Here is a 24,928-nt window from a genome sequence, read left to right on the forward strand (position 1 = left end):
CCCTTTACGGAATGACATCGGGTCTGAAACTAAACAAAAGTAAATGTACTGTGCTACGAGCAGGTAAATTAAAACAAAGTAATGTCCTATATAAAAAAGAAATGAAATTTAATTGGACATCCGATGAAGCCACAACGTTAGGAATTACTTTCACAAATAATGAAAAAGATACAGTTCTTAAAAACATACTACCTAAATTACAGAATTTTAAAAACTGCTTAAAATCATGGCATCACCGTAAACTTACACTTATCGGAAAAAACACAGTATTGAAAACGTTTGCACTTCCTAAATTAATTTATGTATTAACAGTCCTCCCAAATCCACCAAATGATATTATTAACGATATAAAATCAGCAATATTTAATTTCATATGGGACGGTAAGCCTGATAAAATAAAACGAACTCAGTTAATTCAATCTGTAGAAAATGGAGGTATCCAATTAACGAACATTGACTCATTCTTGAATGCAATCAAATGCAGCTGGGTTAAAAGATACCTAGACAATGCCAATACAAGTAAATGGAAATTATTCTATCAGAAAATCCTAAAAAAATATGGTGACTCCTTACTCTTTGAATGTAACATCAGCAAATCTATCTTACATGAAATTGCAAACGAAAACATATTTCTGTCTGATGTTCTATCAGCATGGTGTGATGTCACGCATAACCTAGAAACCCAAACAAGCAGTAAAACTATTCTATGGAACAATAAAGACATAACTTCAAACAATAAGACGTTTTTCTATAAAGATTGGTTTGAACGAAGCATTAAATATGTCGACCAATTATATGACTACAGAATTAAGGATTTCTACTCTTTTAATGATATATGCTACATATACGGAATACCTTCAAATAATTTTCTGAAGTACTACACATTAATCAAAAGCATACCCATACATATTAAATCTGAAATCAATACAAATAATACACCATGTACTCAAACAACATTCGTAGAAAATATACTTGGAAGAAAAAACAAAACAAATAAAATATTTTACACACTACAAATTAAAAACCCAACAGAAAACTCAAAAACCCAAAATAAATGGCAAGTCCTTTTCGGAGTACATGAACTTAATTGGAAACACATATTTACCATGCCATATAAAGCAACTATTGAAAGCACTCTGAGAAATTTTCAATATAAATACATACATAGAATTATAGCTACAAATAAATACCTCTTTAAATGCAAATTATCTAACTCAAATCTGTGTGACTTCTGCAATGAAAACATCGAAAGTATAGAACACCTGTTTTGGGAGTGCAAACACATCCAGCCTATTTGGAATCATTTAACATCTTTTCTTGAACAACAGCAACTAAACGTTAAATTATCTTTCTTAAATGTAAGTTTCGGAATTTACTCATTGAAATCAAAAGTTTGTAATAATATTGTGAATTTTATTCTTATAATGATGAAATTGTTCATCTTTAACATGAAGTTAAAAAAACAAGTACCAAATTTTAATTGTTTTATCCATAGTCTTAAACTTAAAGTCCAGATTGAGAAAGAAATAGCCCTCAGTAATGACACATTACAAAACTTTGAACAAAAATGGAATCGGATTAAATTCTCATGATGCTTGTCCACTTATATACATTTCACTCTAATGTAATTTATCTTTCTAAAATATTTTTGTATGTTTTTTTTTTTCAATCTTATAAGATCATTTTGAATATACAACGAAACACACAAGTCCAGTATGCTTTCTTCCGACTTTATACAACTCATCATTTTTCATAACAATTCTTCTATTATTTTTTTCTTTTCTCTTTAAAAAAAAAATATACATATTAGCATATCTTGTATAACATGTCTGAACTTTATTGCTTTGTACAATCACTATGTTGTATATATTCATGTATACATTGTATGTATTATATTGAATAAAAAAAAAAAAAAAAAAAAAAAAAAAGAAAATGTATCATAAAGTATGACTGACATTTAGCAATAAAAGTATTTTCTGATTGTATTCAAACCTTCTGCTAAAGCTTCAAAGTAAAGTCCTTTTACACTGCTTATCATACTACACATTTTCAACATATATGTAACGTCGCAATCGTCTTCAACTCCGATGTTTGATTGGACTAATTTCTCTATTAATCGTTTTCTGATATGTTTATGCAACGCTTTCAGATATTGAGCTGATTTTGGTATGTGAGTCTACCTACATGATCTGCAGACGAAGTGTGATATCCGTTCCGGTCCGTTGATTTTTGGCAACGTTATGGGCTTTGGACGTATTTTTTTCTCTATAATAACCGTTTTCCAGAGTTTTTACGCATCTCTTTCAGTTATTGAGCTGATATTTAAGACCCCGGCAGGGTTGAACATAGAAGTGGGACTGTCCGTTCGTCCGTCTGTCCGTCATTTCATTCTCCGTTTAAAGATATTAAATGAAACTTGGTGTGTTAGTCTACTTACTGACTTAAATGTAGTGTGAATTTCGTTCTGGTCCATACATTTTGGCGAGTTATGGGATCTGTACTTTGACGATCAAACCAACTGGTTCAAGTTAATGACAATTATCCATCTCACCTCTCTTATTGATTCCAACAATATTTGTTTTTCACAAATTATTAGCGTACGCAATTTTCAGGCCTATGTCTTCCTGTATCAGTTGCTACCATTCGCTGCTACTCTTTCCATTGCCAATCAAAAGACGTGTTACATCAAACAAATATAGATTAAGCATTCATAATCAGAAGGGATCTGATCGGGAAGATGTGTAGAAGGCGATAAGAAAACAGTGACTATGGCTCATTTCAACTGGCGAGAAAATTAGCGCTAATCCCATGGTTTTATCAGGGATAATAAAACACATTCCCTCTTTTGTATTATGGGATAGTGAACCTTCGCCCCTTTATGAGAGAAAAAACTGCAGTAGGCTTATTATTAAAAAAATATATATCTTGACAGCCAGCTGGGGGGGGGGGCGGACTCCAGGGCCCAGGGCCTTGTTACGGGCCTGCTTTAAAAGTATTTTCCCTCGAACAAATAGTTTTTTTATATGTATTAAGTGTATATGACGCCCGCCTAGCTACCGTTAGGTCATGAGTTCTATCTCCACTGTGCGTTCTTTAAATCTTCCTTATAGACACCAAATATTGTTTCTTCCTAAGTAACGGACTTGAGAGCGTTTAAAAGCGTTCGGGGTCCGATACAATCGCTGTAAAAAAACATCTATTTTGACAGCCAGCTGGGGGGGGGGGCGGACGCCAGGGCCCAGGGCCTAGTTACGGGCCTGCTTCAAAAGTATTTTCCCTCGAACAAATAGTTTTTTTTTTATATGTATTAAGTGCATATGACGCCCGCCTAGCTACCGTTAGGTCATGAGTTCTATCTCCACTGTGCGTTCTTTGAATCTTCCTTATAGACACCAAATATTGTTTCTTCCTAAGTAACGGACTTGAGAGCGTTTCAAAAAGCTTTTGGGGGTCCGATACACTTGCTGTAAAATAAATAAGTTTATAACATGACCTACGCTCCAGGAATGAAATAACGTAATGCTCAATTTTGTTTATTACACGGGTGTTATTACACTAGTTATATAACTGTGAAATGACGTCTTTTTTGTGACGAAATGACGTCATTATTCAAGCGAATTTCTTCATTTAAACTCTTTTACAACGTAAATAAAAAGATGAAAAGAGCATAAAATAAAGAGAAAAATTGTTGGTCATGATATAAATAGAATCTTAGATTCGTGGTCATTTTGTACTGAATTTATTTAACTCGTCATCTAAATAAAGATAAAAACTCGGCAAGCCTCATTTTTATCTTTATTTAGATGACTCGTTTAATAAATTCAATACAAAACGACCACTCATGCAAGATCCTATATTTATACTATACAAACGGTTTACTTTGACCATGACATTTAACCTGACGGACCACTCTTTTTTTCAAAAATTGGGTATTGCCGATGCCACATTTAATTCTTACACATTCGTTGATAGCGATTTAAGATTGTAATATTTTGATTTTTCATGTCTATGAATAAGGAAAGTGTTACCGGTATTATGTCACAGCTTACCTTGCATATATATATTTTTCAAAAAGTAACAAAACCCAACATATTAACAACTGCAAACGAAATTAAAACTGGCGCTAGTGTACTTTCTTATGTGATATATTTGTTTTTAATTGTTGATTTGGATTACGTTGTGTTGTACACTAATTTGTTATGCTCAAATAGGTATTTATATTTTTTTTAACTAATTTTGTTTTCAATTTAACTACACATTCTAAGTAATTCATATATGACACTTTTCTACATTGTCTGTCACTATTAAAAAAGTGAAAGTGCCATGTGGATCGGATAGTAGTCTATTGGAATTGCCATGTGGATCGGATAGTAGTCTACTGGAATTGAACAAAGGACATAATGCCGATTGAAATATACATATTTTTATCAAGAGAGTGATACATTAATGAAACAATATCTCATTGATAAACAGTATGGATTTCTTTAACAAGACTATAACATTCAGGTTCTGTTCTTGTGTAAACCCAAAATAACAACGGACAAGCAGAATTATAATTATGCTGTACGTAACACCTGCCGACCAACTGAATCAATCCACCTATGTTCAATGGGATGGGTTGTTTGCTGTCGTATATACGAGATAACTAAAGGCTTATGATACCTTTTCAGTACTATTTTAATAAATTCAATGTATTTTATAATGTGTCGACCTTATTCTGATATGAACTTTTTGTTTAGCCATTCTTTAACAGTCATTTCAGGTGATGCAGATTAGAGGGCGATAATAAGTGCATCTTTCGTTGCAGTTTATGTACATTGTAATTAGAATTAGGACTTTAAATTAAGCGGAGGACAGCGATACCATGCCACATTCATGGACCTCATTTGTTAAAATGTAGAATATGCCGGAAAGAATCCTTCAACAGAGACGGCCAAACCAGAAAATAAAAACACAGAAACCAAAAAAACATGCACAGCTGAAATATGTAGTGTTTTTATTTTATTTTATAAAGCCTACATAAACAAGGCTTACATATAATTGCTATGTGTGCTATTTAATAACACGCTTCGTTCCGTAAATCTCAAAGCTTATCACGTTTTTTTTAATGTTACGAAACAATTATCTGTGGTACGTCATTTCTTCCCACAAGGTCATTGTATACACGTGCACGTGTATTCAGCACTTACATACACGTTTAAAAATTCATTTTGGTCGGACAAAAATTCGTTATGCATTTGACGTTCTAACATTACTTAAGATCAACGTTTCGTTCAGTATATGTCCACCCGATCCTGTTTATTAGCTACTACTAGTAGAAACTTGTTAGACTTTTTAGCCTAGTACTACTAGTAATAAAAGATGCCTTTCCTACCGCGGTAAACTTTTATTAGTACTGCCAACACTAATAAAAGATGCTGTCGCTAAACGGTGCTTGTTCATTTGGCGGACAATGCTGTGCCACTTGTAGGGAATTATGCCGTTATTGCATAGCTGATAGCATTTTCTGTCTTTAAAATGCACTAGTCAGAGATTATGAACTCTGAATGTTGGGTTGAAATAAATTTTAGCAGATCACACGATTAAAGCACTACAGTATTTGATACTAGTGACGAGAATTCTGTTTAGTGCTACTTTTAAAATAACTACATTGTATTTTAAACATACAGTATATATCTAGTTTCCTGGTATGTAGTATAAATAAATTTATTCGATTTATCGCTGTTTTTATATAAATGATATCATTTTTCATTAAATTTGTCTGCGGAGTGATCAGCGTTTAAAAGCTTTTCGTGTGGTCCGATTGCGCATCAGCTTCACGGAAAGTCTTATTTAGCCGCAAACTGAACTTTTCTGAAAGGCGCTTATACAGTCAATCGTCTGATAATGCTGACGTACCGGCGTTTGCGAGAGATACATTTTTGTGTTATTTTAATTCTATAGTAAAAATAGTTATGGATAAGAAAGCGATCAGCCTAAATTAACACCATGCCAATGATCCGGAAACGAAAGCTTCACTCTATTCAAACTGTGTTAAAGGGGAAAAAGCGGCGAACAGTACATGTCACCGAGAAGTGGGGCAGTAGCCTGAGTAGGCAAAAGCTTCTGTAATTACAAGAAGTTCAGATTGAGTATCCATAAACCAACTTAACTGCTAACAGTGCAACAAGTAGCAGTTCAGTATCACATGTGGATACTTTGGCTATATTTGGTAAGTAAACAACAACCTAAATGGTGCATTGAGATTTATTCCAGCCTCGAGGGCCGGCTCTAGACACATCATACACATGTTTATTATGACTTTACAGGGGGGGGTATATTTGGTTTGTTTAAACTAAGTTCTGGAATGCCAGAAGCATTGTGTTGCCAAAATTGATTAGTGAATCGTAGTTGTTATTACCTAATTTCTTTGATTGTCCTATGCAAGATTGAAAAGTACACTTGTCCAGCGTGAACAACTCAACAGTAAGGTAGTTGTGCATAAGAAATCAACAACTTTAGACGTTCCTCTGGACACCGTGTGGATTATATCGCATATTAGAATACAGAGCTTTTTTTATGCCCCTGGATCAAATGATCGGGGGTAAAAAATATTTGGCCTGTCTGTCTGTTTGTCTGTCACTAAACTTTAACCTTGGTTATAACTTTTGCAATATTGAAGATAGCAACTTGATATTTATCACGCATGTGCATCTCATGAAGCTGCACATTTTGAGTGGTGAAAGGTCAAGGTCATCCTTCAAGGTCAAATATATGGCTTCAAAATGGTGCAGTAGGGGACATTGTGTTTCTGACAAACACATCTCTGTGTTTCTGACAAACACATCTCTTGTTTTCTTCTGAGTGAATGGCCGTGGATGGCCATTTCATAATTTCAACATGGACATTTCACAAATCTAGCAAGGCCACAATACTTCAACTTGACAAAAAGCCATTTTTACCCAGTGAAAATAGACTTTTGGGGCTTAAAATTTTCAAAAACGGCCATTTTACAATTTGATTTAATATTTTATATAAGCAAGATAAGATATTGACAGTGGTTAAGCTTTTTATGGTTTAAGATAGAGTTCACCTGTCATAATATTGTTGATCTAAATGTAAGTGTTTATTTGTTGAAACAAAGTGTCAAAACTATGAAAATATGATTTTAATGAAGTATTTAAAGACATTTTTAATATAATGCACGTATTTAACCAGTTATTGTTTATGTCCAATAGGGAAAAGTACCAGTACAAGCCCATTTGGGAAAATTGTGCGCGAAAACCCCTGTAATTGGGAAAATTCATGCCACGAAGTCTTCATATTGGGAATAGTATGTATTTGAATTTTTTGATCCCAAATACTTTTAAATTGATAACTAAGTGTTGTCTTGTTGTCGATATCTACAGAAATGTGTTGTTTTTATGACCCGGATCGATAGATCGGGGATATATTGGTTTTGGCCTGTCTGTCATTCTGTCCCAAAACTTTAACCTTGGTAAAAGTTTTGTGATAACCTTTGCAATATTGAAGATAGCAACTTGATATTTGGCATGCATGTGTATCTCATGGAGCTGCACATTTTTAGAGGTAAAAGGTCAATGTCAAGGTCATCCTTTAAGGTCAGTCCAAAAACATAATCCAAGGGAAGTTACATGCTTTAAAGGGAGATAATTTCTATTTTATATCATGTGGCAGGTACAGATCATTTTCACAAGGAAAATACTATTTTTTAAAAGGGATATAATAAAATTATTATTTTTTAATTTAAAGCGACGCAGTAGGGGTGATTGTGTTTCTGACAAACACATCTCTTGTTTCCTAATTGGGAAAGAGCCGTTTTCCGGTACTTTATAACGAAGGAAAAAAATCGATGTAAACATGCTTTTACTATACTAATTCTTAACCAACCGAATTTTAAAATGTAAACAAGTTCACGACTCGTTTTTAGCTCACCTGAGCACAATGTGCTCATAGTGAGCCTTTGTGGTCGCCTTTTGTCAGTCGTCCGTTGTGCGTCGTCCATCGTACGGCGTCAACATTTGCCTTGTTAACACTCTAGAGGCCATATTTATTTCCAATCTTCATGAACTTTGGTAGAAGATTGGTCTCAATAATATCTTGAATGAGTTCGAAAATGAATACGTTTGCTTGATAAACATGGCTGCCAAGGGGCGGAGTTTTTTTACTTATATGGCTATATAGTAAAATCTTGTTAACACTCTAGAGGCTTATTGTCCGATCTTTATGAAACCTGGTCAGAATATTCATCCCAATAATATCTTGGACGTGTTAAAAAAATTATGCCGGTTGGTTGAAAAACATGGACGCCAGGGGGCGGGGCATTTTTCCTTTTATGGCTTTAGTAAAACCTTGTTAACAGTAAACACTCTAGAGGCCACATTTATTTTCCGATCTTCATGAAACTTGGTCAGAAGATTTGTCCCAATGATATCTTGGATGAGTTCGAAAATGGTTTCGGTTGTTTTAAAAACATGACCACCACGTCCAGGGGGCGGGGCATTTTTCCTAATATGGTTATATATTGCTTGAGTAAAACCTTATTAACACGCCACATTCATTGTCCGACCATCATGAAACTTGGTCAGACGATTTGTCCCAATGATATCTTGGTCGCCTTCGAAAATGGTTCGGAACTTCCGGTTGGTGGAAAAACATGGCCGCCAAGGGGGCGTGGCATTTTTCGTAATATAGCTATAGAAAACCTTGTTAACACTCTAGAAGCCATAATTATTGCCCGATCATCATGAAACATTGTCAGAATCTTGGACAAGTTCGAAAATGGTTCCAGTTTCTTGAAAAATATGGCCACCAGGGGGCTGGGCATTTTTTCCTTATATGGCTTCATGATTCTTCATGAAACTTTGTCAGAATATTTGTTTAAACGATATCTTGGATTTGTATGAAATTGGTTTTGGTCTGTAGAAAAATGCGGCTGCCAGGGTGTTCTCTAGTCATGAAAGTTAGTAAGAACATTTTGTTCTTATAACATCTTGGGCTGCACAGAACAGGTCAGTTCCTTTGAATCTCAGGTGAGCGACTTTGGGTCTTCAGGCCCTCTTGTTTACAAATTTTCAGAAGTTTGGGACTCAATTTTTTTTTAATTAAAAAAAGTTTGCGATTCTTTTTTTTCAAAAAGTTAGGGGGTCAGGGCCACTTAACAAAATCAGAAAAAAGGCCTTGGAATAATTGAGAATGCAATAATTGAGGTCTACTTATTAGTCTATAATCGATAATATTTACTGTCAACTTAAAACTCATCAAAATGTTAAAGAAAGATATGTATGCATTACAGATGGAAACAGAAGATACGATACTGAAAAGGCCAAACGTCTTGAAGAATGGAAAAGTATATCTCCAGGAATTTTTTTCTGCTCGTGTACAAATGCATATACCAAATAAGCGACAATGTGCTGATTGTCGCCTCTCCACAGATGAACTGTACAGGTGTTGTGATTGCTGTTCATGGGAGACTTCATGCCTAATATGCTTGCGGTTGAGGCATAAACATCCTCATCTGCATGGTTGAAATTTGGAAGGTACAATTTTAACAAAAACTAAAAGAAAGCATTTATCATATCACTGAATTTGAATATAAATCATCTAAGTGTACTTTTATAGTCCCCTATCGGTTTCACCGGAGGGGACTTTTGGTTTGCACTCCGTCTGTCTGTCTGTCTGTCTGTCTGTCTGTCTGTCTGTCTGTCTGTCTGTCTGTCTGTCTGTCTGTCTGTCTGTCTGTCTGTCTGTCTGTCTGTCTGTCTGTCTGTCTGTCTGTCTGTCTGTCTGTCTGTCTGTCTGTCTGTCCGTCCGTCCGTCCGTCCGTCCGCCCGTCTGTCCGTCTGTCAGTCTGTCCATCACACTTTTCTGGATCCTGCGATAACTTTGAAAGATCTTAATATTTTTCATGAAACTTGAAACATGGATAGATGGCAATATGGACATTATGCACGTCATTTCATTATGTTCCTACGTCAAAAATTCTATTTGCTATGGCAACAAATATATAAAAAAAAATCTGACAATGGTGGAGCCGGTAGGGGACTTATATTGCTTGACAATAGTCTTGTTTTGCTTAAAGTGGTATGACTTCGTGTATATAAATAATGCTGACATATGCAGTCCTGCATATACCTTAATAACGTCAAATAACTTAAAAATATCTAATCTGTGAATGTAAACTTTTCATTTCACAGACAAAGGATTTAAATTATGTAACGATATGATACAATATTACATTTAAATCAATATTACATTTAAATATTCGTATCATCCCAAAAATATTCACTTGTGTTATCAGCCGATAGCTTTAAACAACAGCTGGCAATGGACTATAAAAGCGAATGTACTGGATGTTGCACATAATTTTTTTAAGTGACACGAACATATGTATCTATTAAGTACGAAATTCGGATAGTTCCAGTTATAATCTCGCCCTTCTTTCATCAAGTGCGACACACGACACACGAAGCGATACACGATATTTAGCGACAGTCGCGGCGACGCACGATATTTTGCGCGACAGTCGCGGCGATGCCCGATATTTTGCGCGACAGTCGCGGCGACGCACGATATTTTTAACACGATATATTCCCCTTGTGTAGGTAGCCCATTAGTTTGGCCATCATCCTTTCCGCACATAACATATCTTCAGACGATTCACAGTTGGCACTCAAAGGTGGAAGAGACTTGTTACATAAAGAACACATAATTTTAATATAGTCGCCTATGTATTGCACTTGATTTGTTGGCAAGATGTGGTCCAAGTACTTCCATCGCTTGATTCTGGCGTTAGCCGCTTCAACTACCCATCTTAGGCCAGCATTTTTTTAAATTTGTTTTACGGGAAATTTTTCAAAAAATTGAGTCGGGGGGGGGGGGATAAATAAAAATAAAATCATGAAAAGTGAGCAGTCTACCAAAAAAATAAAAATAAAACTGTCTAAACGGATTATGTTTTATTTTTCCAAAATTTAAAATTCAGCCAATTTAAATTTATGTATACTTGCATTAACCTTTAAGTGTTTTATTTATCTTATTACACTGTTGTAGAAGCTTTTTATAATAATAGTAAACATATTTTTATATATACTTATATGTAAAGCACCTTTCGCATGTATTATACTATATTGCTTCAATAGAGACCATTAACCACGCCAGGTGTGTAGTGTATTATAGTGATCGTTAAACTTTTGTTGAGTGTTAATCATATGTATGTTTATAACAAAATTTGTTATATATAGCATGCATTTGACTTAAATAAAAAAGAATTGAAAACTTTTTAAATTGTTTAATAGCTTTTAATAACAACAAACTTTGTAACTTTCATTCATGAGTGGAATATGCACACTAAAAAATACTATTTAATATACAACATACTTTCTTTATATCATGATAATTTGTATCAATCATGAGAAAAAATGAGCCACATAACAGAAAATTGGACCTTAGGGCGATTGCGACCATTTTTGCTCCAAAAGAGCAGTCTGATCAGGATCCAAACTGTTCAACATAATAGTCATTCAGTCAGTACTTCTTAAGATGTTAACACTTTGGATCCTGATCAGACTGTGCTTGAATTTGATCTTGATTAAAACTTTGTGTAGTAAAAGTTCTAGTACATAAAATGTGAATATTTTATTTAAAAACCCGTGAGTTATAGACTAATAAAAACATGTGCTGCATTTCATTTTATATTCAGAGAGAGTTAAATTGTTCATATATGTAAAGTGAACACAAGAGGCATGGCTACAATATTTGGTGTGCACCTAGAAAGGTATTGTAAAATATTCAAAAGTTAATAACTCACCTATACAGCTTATATTTGGTTCAAATTAGCTCACTACCGTACAGAGTTCGATGTTTTCCCCTATGAACATAAGTTTATTGTTCCGATGCATAGACATTAAGTTAAGATCGGTATGCTGACATTAGACGTTCATGCATGGGCTCATTTGTAGATAAAATAATAATAATATATTTTCATTTCCGTTTAAACATAACACAACAATTATTTATAATAATAAGACAAAAATACATAGTCGATACTTCATTTTGCATAGGTAATGTTTATTTGGTGGTTAAACAAAAGGGATTTTTTGTTCTTCTACAAACAAATAGTATTACACACCCGTTACATCTGCATAACACGGTACAACCCATTCAGTAATAATTAAATCGTCTTACATGGGTTCTATAAATGGCAAATAGTAAATAACATTGCGTTGTTTATGTTTTAGCGTTATTATCTGGTGATGTATTGTGCAAAAAAGCAAACATACCTTTGTGACTAGCCGTGAAGAGTTTGCCAAATCAGTTGGTAGTTGTTTGCTTCCTCGCGGCATAAACGACGGCATCTGCGCGTGGATCCCCGAGCTCCTCAAACAGGGAAGTGACATCACGGAATCCTCTGTCGACAACAAATATGTCGTTTTCCTTCACCCAGTTTTTAATTTATTCGATGTTTTTTAATATATGTTGCAGAATTGATGCGTCGTTATTTTTGCTGTTGCATTTTTCGTAATATAGCTATAGAAAACCTTGTTAACACTCTAGAAGCCATAATTATTGCCCGATCATCATGAAACATTGTCAGAATCTTGGACAAGTTCGAAAATGGTTCCAGTTTCTTGAAAAATATGGCCACCAGGGGGCTGGGCATTTTTTCCTTATATGGCTTCATGATTCTTCATGAAACTTTGTCAGAATATTTGTTTAAACGATATCTTGGATTTGTATGAAATTGGTTTTGGTCTGTAGAAAAATGCGGCTGCCAGGGTGTTCTCTAGTCATGAAAGTTAGTAAGAACATTTTGTTCTTATAACATCTTGGGCTGCACAGAACAGGTCAGTTCCTTTGAATCTCAGGTGAGCGACTTTGGGTCTTCAGGCCCTCTTGTTTACAAATTTTCAGAAGTTTGGGACTCAATTTTTTTTTAATTAAAAAAAGTTTGCGATTCTTTTTTTTCAAAAAGTTAGGGGGTCAGGGCCACTTAACAAAATCAGAAAAAAGGCCTTGGAATAATTGAGAATGCAATAATTGAGGTCTACTTATTAGTCTATAATCGATAATATTTACTGTCAACTTAAAACTCATCAAAATGTTAAAGAAAGATATGTATGCATTACAGATGGAAACAGAAGATACGATACTGAAAAGGCCAAACGTCTTGAAGAATGGAAAAGTATATCTCCAGGAATTTTTTTCTGCTCGTGTACAAATGCATATACCAAATAAGCGACAATGTGCTGATTGTCGCCTCTCCACAGATGAACTGTACAGGTGTTGTGATTGCTGTTCATGGGAGACTTCATGCCTAATATGCTTGCGGTTGAGGCATAAACATCCTCATCTGCATGGTTGAAATTTGGAAGGTACAATTTTAACAAAAACTAAAAGAAAGCATTTATCATATCACTGAATTTGAATATAAATCATCTAAGTGTACTTTTATAGTCCCCTATCGGTTTCACCGGAGGGGACTTTTGGTTTGCACTCCGTCTGTCTGTCTGTATGTCTGTCTGTCTGTCTGTCTGTCTGTCTGTCTGTCTGTCTGTCTGTCTGTCTGTCTGTCTGTCTGTCTGTCTGTCTGTCTGTCTGTCTGTCTGTCTGTCTGTCTGTCTGTCTGTCTGTCTGTCTGTCTGTCCGTCCTTCATTTTGCATAGGTAATGTTTATTTGGTGGTTAAACAAAAGGGATTTTTTGTTCTTCTACAAACAAATAGTATTACACACCCGTTACATCTGCATAACACGGTACAACCCATTCAGTAATAATTAAATCGTCTTACATGGGTTCTATAAATGGCAAATAGTAAATAACATTGCGTTGTTTATGTTTTAGCGTTATTATCTGGTGATGTATTGTGCAAAAAAGCAAACATACCTTTGTGACTAGCCGTGAAGAGTTTGCCAAATCAGTTGGTAGTTGTTTGCTTCCTCGCGGCATAAACGACGGCATCTGCGCGTGGATCCCCGAGCTCCTCAAACAGGGAAGTGACATCACGGAATCCTCTGTCGACAACAAATATGTCGTTTTCCTTCACCCAGTTTTTAATTTATTCGATGTTTTTTAATATATGTTGCAGAATTGATGCGTCGTTATTTTTGCTGTTGTACAAATATGGACCGATTACGGAAATAAAATATCCTGATGTTGTTACAATAACCATGGGTTTAACTAATGGTCTTCCCTTGTGCATACTGTATGTTTGTCTTTGAATGTATATGTAGGTTCGGTCAAGCACGAGGATAACTTGTTCGTTATTTTCGGTTAAAAGAATTTGTGCCAAATCACGCGTATGTTTATTAATAACATCCTCGCGTGAAATGTGAGAAAAGCCAAGATTTAAAGGCACAAAGTCGGTCACGAGTACTTTTCTCGATGTGTGTATGGCTCTTCTGACGCTAGATTTCGAAATTTCAAACAAAGTTGAAAGTACTTTATTTGAGAGACCTGACATAAGCTTGAACAAGAAAATTCAAATAGTAGCTGCAACAGTTCTAGCAGGAGTGTTTCTTATGGACGATTCAATGACTTTTAAGAGTTCTACAAACTTAGACACCGAAATGCCGGTAAGATTGAATGTCTTCAACACTGAACGTTGCAAAATCATCAAAGGCAGCCTTTTAGTTTTTGACCATATGCAAAAATCTCAAACTGCAGTAAGGAGTTTCAGAAGAGAGGATCTGTTTAAAAACACACGATAATTTGCTTATAAATCACATTTTCTTGAAAAGAAGTACCATCATGTTTGAAATGACCGGGACAACACCTACTTTCCGCTGCTATGAGAATACTATGGGTAATGTAGGTTTCCGTTCTTGTAGCAGTAGGAACAACAATTAATTGAGGTCCAGGCTTCTTGCAAATGAAACAATATGCATGGCTTTTTGATGTTGTTTTCATATTTAATTGAATGGAAGGAGGACTTTTTTGTGAACATTGTGCGACGGTGGTGAGCTGGTAGAGGCACATGGAGATTGCTGTAAAGTAGTGTAGTACGCTGGCCGTCTTCACTTGTCACAAATAAATTGATCTGTCGTTGTTTATAGTAGGAAATTCGTTCTCATGTATTTGGCGATATGTTCATTTATAGGACGGCGCTGATGAATTTTAAGCCGTGTTTCGCATAAAACTCACGTTTTAAAAGGCATTCTGCAAGAAAAAAAAATGTTTACATACTGATTATTAATATACTGTTATATGGTTGCAATATTTTTACAAATTACGTTTATGGTTTTGCATTAATAATTGTAAAAAAAAAATCGGCGAGAACTAGTTTGCGAACTCAGTTCATCCGCGTGGTAAATTAGCACTGTATCCATTTCACCACTTCTGCGACTAGTAGTAATTAGCGAAAATTACCATCTTTATAATGAGTTATATGACGCTCGCTAATAGCGTCATTTGCCATTTCGATTTGTTTTAGTCATTTATACCATAATTGTTCTCAACTTACAGAGTTTTCAATAGTTTTAACAATGTTTTAATCAATTATATACAAATATATATATAAATTGTGAAATAAAACAAAGGTTTTTACGAAAATATTTATTAAGTCGTCTGCAGTCGCAATACACTGCTACTGGACAGGGAGGGGCTGTCAACCATTTATTGATTTCGATATTTAAACAGAGAAAGAAAAACCTTTTCGATAGTAGAAACATTTGAAATGGTAACTTTACAATAATTAAATTAAAATAAAGGTTAACACTTACGTGAATCCTAGTGATCCTTATAAATTAACGATGTGAGTGTTTGCGCTACATCTTGTCATGGAGCGTAAAAGAATTCATTCCCTTAGTTCACAAAATTCGTCAATTTGCACAAAATTTATTTGTATACACTCAAGTCTTCATTTAAAAGAAATATTACATCGTGCATTGAAAACATGTTCTCAATGCTACTAAAGTATACATTAACAACTAAACACATATATTTGTATTGTGGTTTTATGTGCATTACAACACAGAAATTGGGTTACAGTGCATTTATTTAAATTCACAAAAGTTCCTTATTATATATCAAGGCACATTTCCCCCAAAAAAAAATTTTGTCTTTGCATCTCTTTTCGAAATATGCATCGAAACTTAAAATATAGTGGGGGAAACTTGTCTTTATATTTGATTTAGTCATTAAGAGTCGAAAAATTGTCAAAATGTAGTAAATTTTGCTGAACTATACATGTGTGTAGGCTATTTTATAGTTATTTAACGTGATTTGTAAGGCAAAAAAACTTTTGAATGAAAAAGTTAAGATGAAATATACCAAATTTATGATGATTTGTGAAACTTATTTTTTTTTTACAATTTCACAGGGCATATTAAGCTGCTTCGTAAACCTAGCTGTTTCCTGAAATTTACATCTATTTTTTATATTGTATGCTCGTAATTACAAAACAAACTAATACTAATACGTTTCAATAATACTTCTTTTCCAACTATGGAAATATTCCAGTACAACACTACATTAAGAACATCCATAGTAAAGTTTGTCGCAACCGTTATACAAGGGACATAATAATGATTAGAGATATTTGAACAATGTACTACTTGTCGCTCTTTGCCAGGCGTACTGCACGCGCATATATATATATATATATATATATATATATATATATATGTGTGTGTGTGTGTGTGTGTGTGTGTGTGTGTGTGTGTGTGTGTGTGTGTGTGTGTGTGTGTGTGTGTGTGTGTGTATAATTATACATGTACTCACATAATGAACACACCTGAAAGTTACTAGTAGAGTTGCTTATTGCACAAACAATCAAATGAATGATGATGAATATAGCGAATAATAGGTTGGTGACGTGGATTGAGAATGGTTACCTGGCAAGTCGGAGGAATTTATCCGATAAGATCCTCCGACGAGCCAGATAACCTTTCTCCATCCACGTCACCAACCTATTATTCTATTTATCATGTCACATTTACAACATTCGTCGAAATGTTTCTAAAATATCTAGTTTCTGAGTATTTTGTGGTTAAATATTTAATATGGTAGACACTACGCGCGAACAATAACAGTGTGACGTCACGTCATGCAAAGCGCTTAGGCTAGCTTCCATCAAACAACACAGAAACCGAGTTACTCGTTATTAATTCAATACACACAGATGAAATTATGGTGTTTAAATAATAATGTTTAGACAAACAGTACTTTACATGTATTTGGTATTTTATTAATAGAAAAAAAGTATATTTTATTAAAAGAAAAAAAGTAAAGGCATGCGCATGCGCGGAGAGCGACTGACGGATATTCGAAGTTACGTGGTAAACTAGCCTAATATCTTTTGGGTTATTAGGTTACCCGGTTATCAGGCTGATTTAAAGGCGTGTGACAGGATAAAGTATTATTTCACGTTGAAATGGTATTATAAAAGATAGATTGAGATAGGATTAGATTTGACTGTCGTGCTTTCTTGGGGAATCATAACAGAGAGCGACAATAGTTTTAGCATATTCAAATAAATCATTGCTCTTCCAAAAGTGTACAAGTATTACGCCGATGGCGTAAGAGGTTGTCCAGTACGACGATGACGTAAGAGGTTTTCCAGTACGCCGATGACGAAAGAGTTTATCCATCTGATGATACGTTATGAGCAGACCCTCGCTCGTAAGAGCACTCCGATTTAGTTAATCTACAAGAATAATGTGCTTATAATTATACGTGCAATATTCAGCTATTTAGTTTGACAGAAAGATTTTAATTGTGGAGTACTTTTGCATCCCGGTGGTGGTTTACACGGTAGAAGCTGCTTCTCCGACGTCTCACGTCCTTTAACCTTGCTCTACCGCACTGGACTTCTGGATACATGCCATTGTAGGCAAGTTATGTTGCACATTTCCAAGACGACTTGAATGGTCGCAGTTGTTCATAAGTGTCTCCGCTGCATTTATACATAACTACCTTTCCTGCTTAGCTCATATTATGAAAGTGTGGCATCTCACAAAATCAAAATCTGAAAAATCAATGTGAGCGTTTACTTCTTTATATTGAAGCAGTTATTATAACTTGTATGTTTTTATCATTTACCCCGATTTCGGCAATTTGTCAAAATAGCAATATAATTGATGATTTCAGGTACATCTTAAAACCTTTTTGGTGAATGTTATCTTAATAACAATTGTTTTGGTAAATTGTTAAACATACACAAAAACCATTTAAAAGCAACACATACATCAGACATAACATTAATTATCATGGTTGTCATGTGATAAACAGCGCTTTAATATATACTGTTTGATTTCAAGACAAGTCCCAAATAACAAAAGGAGCAAAAGATAAACAGATGCATGCAATCTGGCAGTATTTTAATTTGTTTGCATGTGCGAGCAAAAACATGAAAAAGGCCAAATTTTCTAAAATGTATTTACTGGTATTCAGAGCTACAGATAAAAATTTGGTCAAATTCTTATTTTCTCCCTATTTTAAAAATTAATTCTTATTTTACCCCCTATTAATAAAATTAATTCTTAACAAAATATTACCAAATAATTTTGTATTCATTGTTTTTGACACATCAACAATTCAACATTTTGGTTTATAGTCTTGGAAAAGCCTGGCTTTCCTTCTCCGTTTCTTGCTTTCCCATAATCGGACAGCTTTTTCTGGTCTGAACCTGAATGTTTTTTGAGTGCTTTAGATTCACAGTCATTTACGCAAGAGCTTATAAGTTGATCAATTATTGACGAAACCATGCTTTGGGTTTTTGAATCAAATTGAAAGAATGCATGCAGCGTGGATTTAAGACACTGAAATGTTTTTTTTTGCCTTCCACGCTTCGATACACCGCTTCGGTCGGCCATTTTGATTTTTTATGTAAAACGGTCACTGACACTTCGGCTTAGGTCATTATGGCCTTTTGGTCGCCGTTAAAGTCATATTAAAAACTATATTGAACATTTAATTTTAATGACATATTGAAAAGGTATACAGTATATTACTTGTGTATAAAAATTACGATAAGTGTAATTAAAAAGGTACAATAAACAGTAATGACTCGCCTGCAATACTAGGAGAACAGAATCGAGACCGTTTGGCCTTTCGAGCGTTATTAGGTGTGCCCCCCCCCCCTCACAGCAAACGCTTAAGTGACGTTGACTTAAAGTTGTAGTTTTAATTGAGCGCCATACGAGTTAGAACCGGGATGAAATGTTTACCTTATATAATTTGCTACTGGAAGTTTTACGCACGTTCGAAAATTTCGAATTCGTGTTTTATTATTTCAATGCTTAACTTTACGTAAAGATTTAAATATTAATCGTTATTTAAGAAATTCAATTCGATTTTACGCCTATACGCATGTTATCTGGAGCACTGCTGGTATTATTGTCCAAACTGCTATTTACATCCGCTGCACATTTGGCGTATTTTATATCAATAACAAAAAAGAAATGTGCATGTTATATTCGCTGATCATGCTTGACCATGCTTACATGTTTTATTTATGGGCAGAGCGCTTTAAAAAAGAAACACGATGTACATATGTACATGTACCATCCTGTACTACAAATTTACACATGATAATTAAAATCTTATTGCGCACTATTTTGATGTAATTAACACTTGATATGACATACACATGTCAACAACGTCACTAAAAAAATACAAATTTTCCGTCATTTTATCTTCACACAGTCCAAATGGACAGTAAGATAAAAAAATATATATATAAATAAGCTCAGGTGGCACATAGATCGGCGAAATTAATTTGTTGACATTTGCAATGATAAAAAAATTCGCAACTTCTACAAACACATAAATAGTACGCCATTACTAAAATCTACTGAAATTACAATCTATTTAACACGCTATGTTGCTTTCATGGCTAGTACGTTCTTATTTAACTTAATATTTGTAAAAATAACAAAACGCATTAATAAATAAACTGAATTATCACGATTTCCAATATTCTTGTTGTGTACTCTGAAATTAAATTAAAGCTATGGTATAATGTAGTATTGCCATCAAGGTCTCGCTCATTCATGAATTAATTTCCGGCATCATAGTTTAAAAACAATAATGACCTTTGATGGCACATGATTATCTATTCATTGGCATGATTTTTTCATCAAGAACATAAACTCTTGTTTATTCTATAGCATGATACAATTTTTTTAACCTTCAAAATTCTGTGTTATGTCGAAGCATACTCAAATCTTGTAGCTATATAATAATCATGTTATATTTTAACAATAACCGGAAAAATAGTATAAGTACTGAACAATTTTATGTAAACAATTAAAGAGGTTCTTAATATCATTCCTGCTAATTAAGGCAATTAATTGGGCCGTGTGAAAAGGGGTTTAATGCAAATGCGCAAAATGTCGTCCCAGCTTAGCCTTGGCAGTCCGCACAGGCTAATCAGGGACGACAATACTTTTATATTTTTTTTCGTTTAAAGAAAGTCTCTTCATAGCAGAAATTAATTAAAGGCGGAAAGTGTCGTCCCTGATAAGCCTGTGCGGACTGCACAGTCTAATCTGGAACGACACTTTAAGCACATGAATTAAACCCCAGTTTCACAGAGCGCGGCACAATTATAAATGGAAATAGCATTCCAAATCAAATCGGATAAATATTCCAAATGTATGAAATATGTATTGGTATACAGTAGACGTGATTGGTCAATACTGATTAGATTCTGCAACGCCCAAAAGAGACTGTATTTGACTGGGGTTATTAAGCTTTCCTGTTAGCAAGTAAAACTAGAATGTATTTAAATAGCATATCTCCTATTTAAAGTTGTATACAAGTTGTAACATCACGAGCAGTTTATGAGAAACGCATTGATATTCTTTTAATTTGAGACGTTTTAAAATTGTTGTTGCTCAGCCTTTGGCATTGCTCCTTTGTTTATTGCAAGAGAAATACTCATTTAACCCCTATGCGTAAAGTTAAGAAGGGTCGACTGTGCGAGAGCGAGTCGATGTAATGACAAACGACTGTGACGTTTTCGGAATTTGTTTCAATATTTCAATATAATATCTATATAATTATAAAAATGATTAGCGTAAATCATTTTTATATTTAACTGGAAGGGAATGACACAGTCCCGACTTTGAAATTCGGAATAATTGAAAAACAAATCGGAAAAATGCAAAAGCTCACCGAAGTGAATGGAAAAGTCCGGACACTTATGCTTGAATACAGCACGGCTTGAATGTGCCTCAAAGTTAAACCTTTAATTAGCACCGTTATTTCCATAAAATGCATTTTTATTTTGTTTTACCATAAATAATTTATAAACTTTCTTAATTTGTACATTTGTATTTTAAACTTTAACTTTTCAATTTTATACATACCGATGTTATAAGAAATAAATACTCGAACCAGGAAGACACAAATTACTTACGATTTCCCTTAGTTTGTGGCGTGCTCTTTCATGACTGAACAAATGTTTATACATATGTACCTTTAAAAATATTTCATTGATGTTTATATCACGGTAAATCCGATCATAGTCTCTTTTAACTGATATTAAGTCGTTTTGTACATTTTATTGCATGTTTTAAGTAAAATATATTATATCTTAATATATGACTCATGTTTGCATCATAATCAAGCCTCTCCGGAAAAGGCACATACAACATACAACGGCAGAAATCTGTATTATAATGAAGCGCGGCGGAAGCCCAATCATGAGTTTAAAAGCCTCCTCACACATACACGAATCCATATGACGAAGAATGGCGAAAAGGGTAAATTTATGAATTCTAGAGAATTCTTACCGAAATTGTTTGACAATGTGTTGCATTGTGTAATATTATAACGAAAGGTGAACGTAGAGGAACTATTTGGTGCGAATGATTTACGAAGTTTGACGAACAGTTACTGCAATTCGCTAGAAAGCGTTATGCCGCGCAAATAATATTCGTTCTTTCGGAACCTTGCGCATAATTGCGCATACCGCCGAATATTTCCGAAACGGTGTTTCTGCATCAGGGCGTTTTGATATAGACTAACTTTTTTCCGACTCGACTATGCATGTTGATTATGCATGACGTCTTTTTCATTCAAGATTTTGCGTAAAGTTCGTGTCTTACTTTTACTATATCTTCCCTTTATAAGGCCAATACAAAAACAACACTACTCTTTATTAATTTATTCCACTAATATGTTACACTTTATTTCAATCTCTAATGTGGCACCAACCTGTCTTGCTAGGGCACACATCCCGCTGGAGAGTTTCTTTTATAAATGAAATTGTGTTTTGAAAAAGTGTATTGCAGTAAAGTTCCGCTATTAGGACCACTTCGAAGATTTTAAAAAAAAGTATGCGTTTTTTGACAATATTCAAATTTCAAATGGTTAATTTATGAAGGAAAATGTTCCGATATTAAGACCACTTCGCTATTGAGACCACTGTTTTGCCTGGTCTTAATAGCGGAACTTTACTGTATCTGGAATCGGTTGGCCAAAATCCCAAATGCATTTTCTGATACTCTCCTAGCCCTGGATAACCGGTAGTTCAGGATTCTTTCGTCTCTTGTCAGGACTCTATGTCCATAGGGTTTCTGCATGTTCTCGCTAAGGCTGAAAGCGTCATCTCGAACCTAGAAATAGGGCATGTCGACGGTGTCATTTGGAAAGGGCTGTGGGTCTGGAAATCCAATGGAACCATCCTGCACCATCTAAAGAAATTCTGATTCATTATAAATCTAAGCATCTCCACTTGAACCGTATCCTGAAAATACAAAAGGATAAGAAATTGTCAGTATACAACTGTACATTGAAAACAGCACTAAATGTATATAATTTATGTAATTAGAAAATAATGCAGTTAAATTTATGTAGACTAATACTCACAACCCAGATCACAACATACGAACTTGAAGTCAGAGTCGACAATTTGGAAAGTTCCAATTCTTGAGGAAACCATCAGCCAGTTCTCTCCATTCTTCAGGTGTGGAGGGGGCTATCATAACCTTATCAACATATTCTTCACATATAGCATGACACACGTCTCTGACCACTACAGAGAGGGTATTCTCAGCGACCCGCCAGGAATACTGCATGTCTGAGTACATTACACCAGAAACCAGGTGACGTAGTGTGACAGCTAACTTTATCCCTGGATCCAACGGCTACCTGTACCGAGTGTGTTGCTTCACGAGGCGATGACGAACCTTCCCAACATTGTATCGTACATTTCAGTAGGCATGCGGAGGAATTTCTTAAATGTTCCAGGATCTTCACGTCTGAGCTCAACCATGAGCTGATCATAGATGCCAAATGGCGCCGTCTCCCGGAATGCAGCCATGGTCTTCTCCAGATATTATGTGCTCTGGCTCATCTTCTCCACCTTAGTCGGCCTCTGAGAAAGCGGTGTATGTTTAGTTGTTGCTGGACTACTTATTGATTGGCCATAGCAGCAACATACTGCAGTTTCAGGCGTTGTATATCTTCCATTTGGACGAAGAAATAATGATGCCTTCAACATTATATATATGAAATATAGGCATATGTCTGCACAAGCTACTAAAACAATCAGGAGCGTTATTATTCGGATGGATTCGCATAGATTCGCCTATCGTAGTAACCCTTCGGATTGATTCGTATACGAGCGTATAACGTTCGTTTTCTAAACGTTAACTTATCGTTATAAATCGCTTAAATGCGTCGGATTTAATTCGCTTCAATATGCAAATCCTCGTTATAGTTCGCAAAAGTTCGCAAGCTATCGCAAAGATTCGTTTTCGGATCGTCCTCTTTGGCTTGATATGCAAACCAAGTAATCATGATATGCAAATAAGCTGAGAACTGCGACCTCTAACGCCAGTTGACGAACCTATGCGAAGACTTTCCGATCGGCTAACGTATCGAAACGAATTTTAACGAACGATAGACGAAACTTTTATTCGCCAACAATTTCGGAACATGTTTAAAATTTCCGACGAACAGAACTAATCGCAACGGACGCAAAAGCTCACAAACGCATCCATATGAACACCACCAACGATGTGCAACGTACATATACTAATGAGAACGAATTTTGCTGAAGTCGTATTCGCCAGTACACGCAAGTTGACGTCGGGAGACTTTCGCCTATGTGTGAGGAGGATTAAGACGAACCAACGAACCCTCAAACTAAATCCAAAATAAAATTGATCAAGAAAAAAAAACGTTCAACGTTCGAATGTATACTTCCGGTATAGTTTTGCAACACACCGTCCTGACGCGGCCAGTTTTTAGAACGTGCAAACCACACAGTTGTCAATATCCATTAGTCGGTCAAGAAGTCGCAACACGGCCAATACTGAAGTTCAACCCGGGAAACATGTGTTTACAATGTATATAGTAAACGTATGTTGAAACGCGCATGGTATCGATCAATTCACCGAATTTTTACGTTCTTAATATTTAATCGTCGGCGAATAATGTAACCAATCATTAAATTAAAGCATTAAAAAATTGTCATTTTATTTCAGGCATCCATAATTGTAAGGTGACTTTTCGCTAGAGAAAGTGAAGTACTATATGTCTTAATGGCTAATACGATATACCGGTACCCGGTACATAAGCACTTATACGGCCAATGAATCGACGTCTTTCAAAATGTCATCATGTGGGCAAAAAAAGAGAGACAGATTTATATTTTTTGCAATTTATAAATATTAAATAACTTGGGAAAAATCGCGCGTCATGTTTAAGACATAACATATGTTTCATAATGCCCGGTGCAAAATTACATTCTCGAACGAGAAAACACCCAGACAATTGTGGGGAGTTAATATTCTCCTAAGTACTTTACGCGCAATTTCATAGTTGTTGACATACATATGGCATGGATTTGAATTAATTTGTGGCAATTAAATGAGAATCGAAATTATGACTGTCAAATGAATATGCATTGAGTTTACATTCTATGGTTTAAGCATTTAAGGTAAAAAATAACATGTAATACCACCCCACACCGTTCC

The 24,928-nt window shown here is 35.0% G+C and overlaps 1 protein-coding gene across 1 annotated transcript in view; it reads right to left on the reverse strand.

Annotated features, from left to right (window-relative positions):
* Positions 1-23,268, reverse strand: part of LOC127831429 (uncharacterized) — a 64,147-nt gene extending 40,879 nt beyond the window's left edge. Inside the window, exon 1 of the mRNA XM_052356412.1 lies at positions 23,135-23,268. Within this exon, the coding sequence (XP_052212372.1) occupies positions 23,135-23,268 (134 nt within the window). The remainder of the gene's footprint in view (positions 1-23,134) is intronic.
* Between the last annotated feature and the right edge of the window lie 1,660 nt (positions 23,269-24,928).

This window comes from Dreissena polymorpha, chromosome 5 (assembly GCF_020536995.1).
Source record: "Dreissena polymorpha isolate Duluth1 chromosome 5, UMN_Dpol_1.0, whole genome shotgun sequence".
Lineage (NCBI taxonomy): Eukaryota > Metazoa > Mollusca > Bivalvia > Myida > Dreissenidae > Dreissena > Dreissena polymorpha.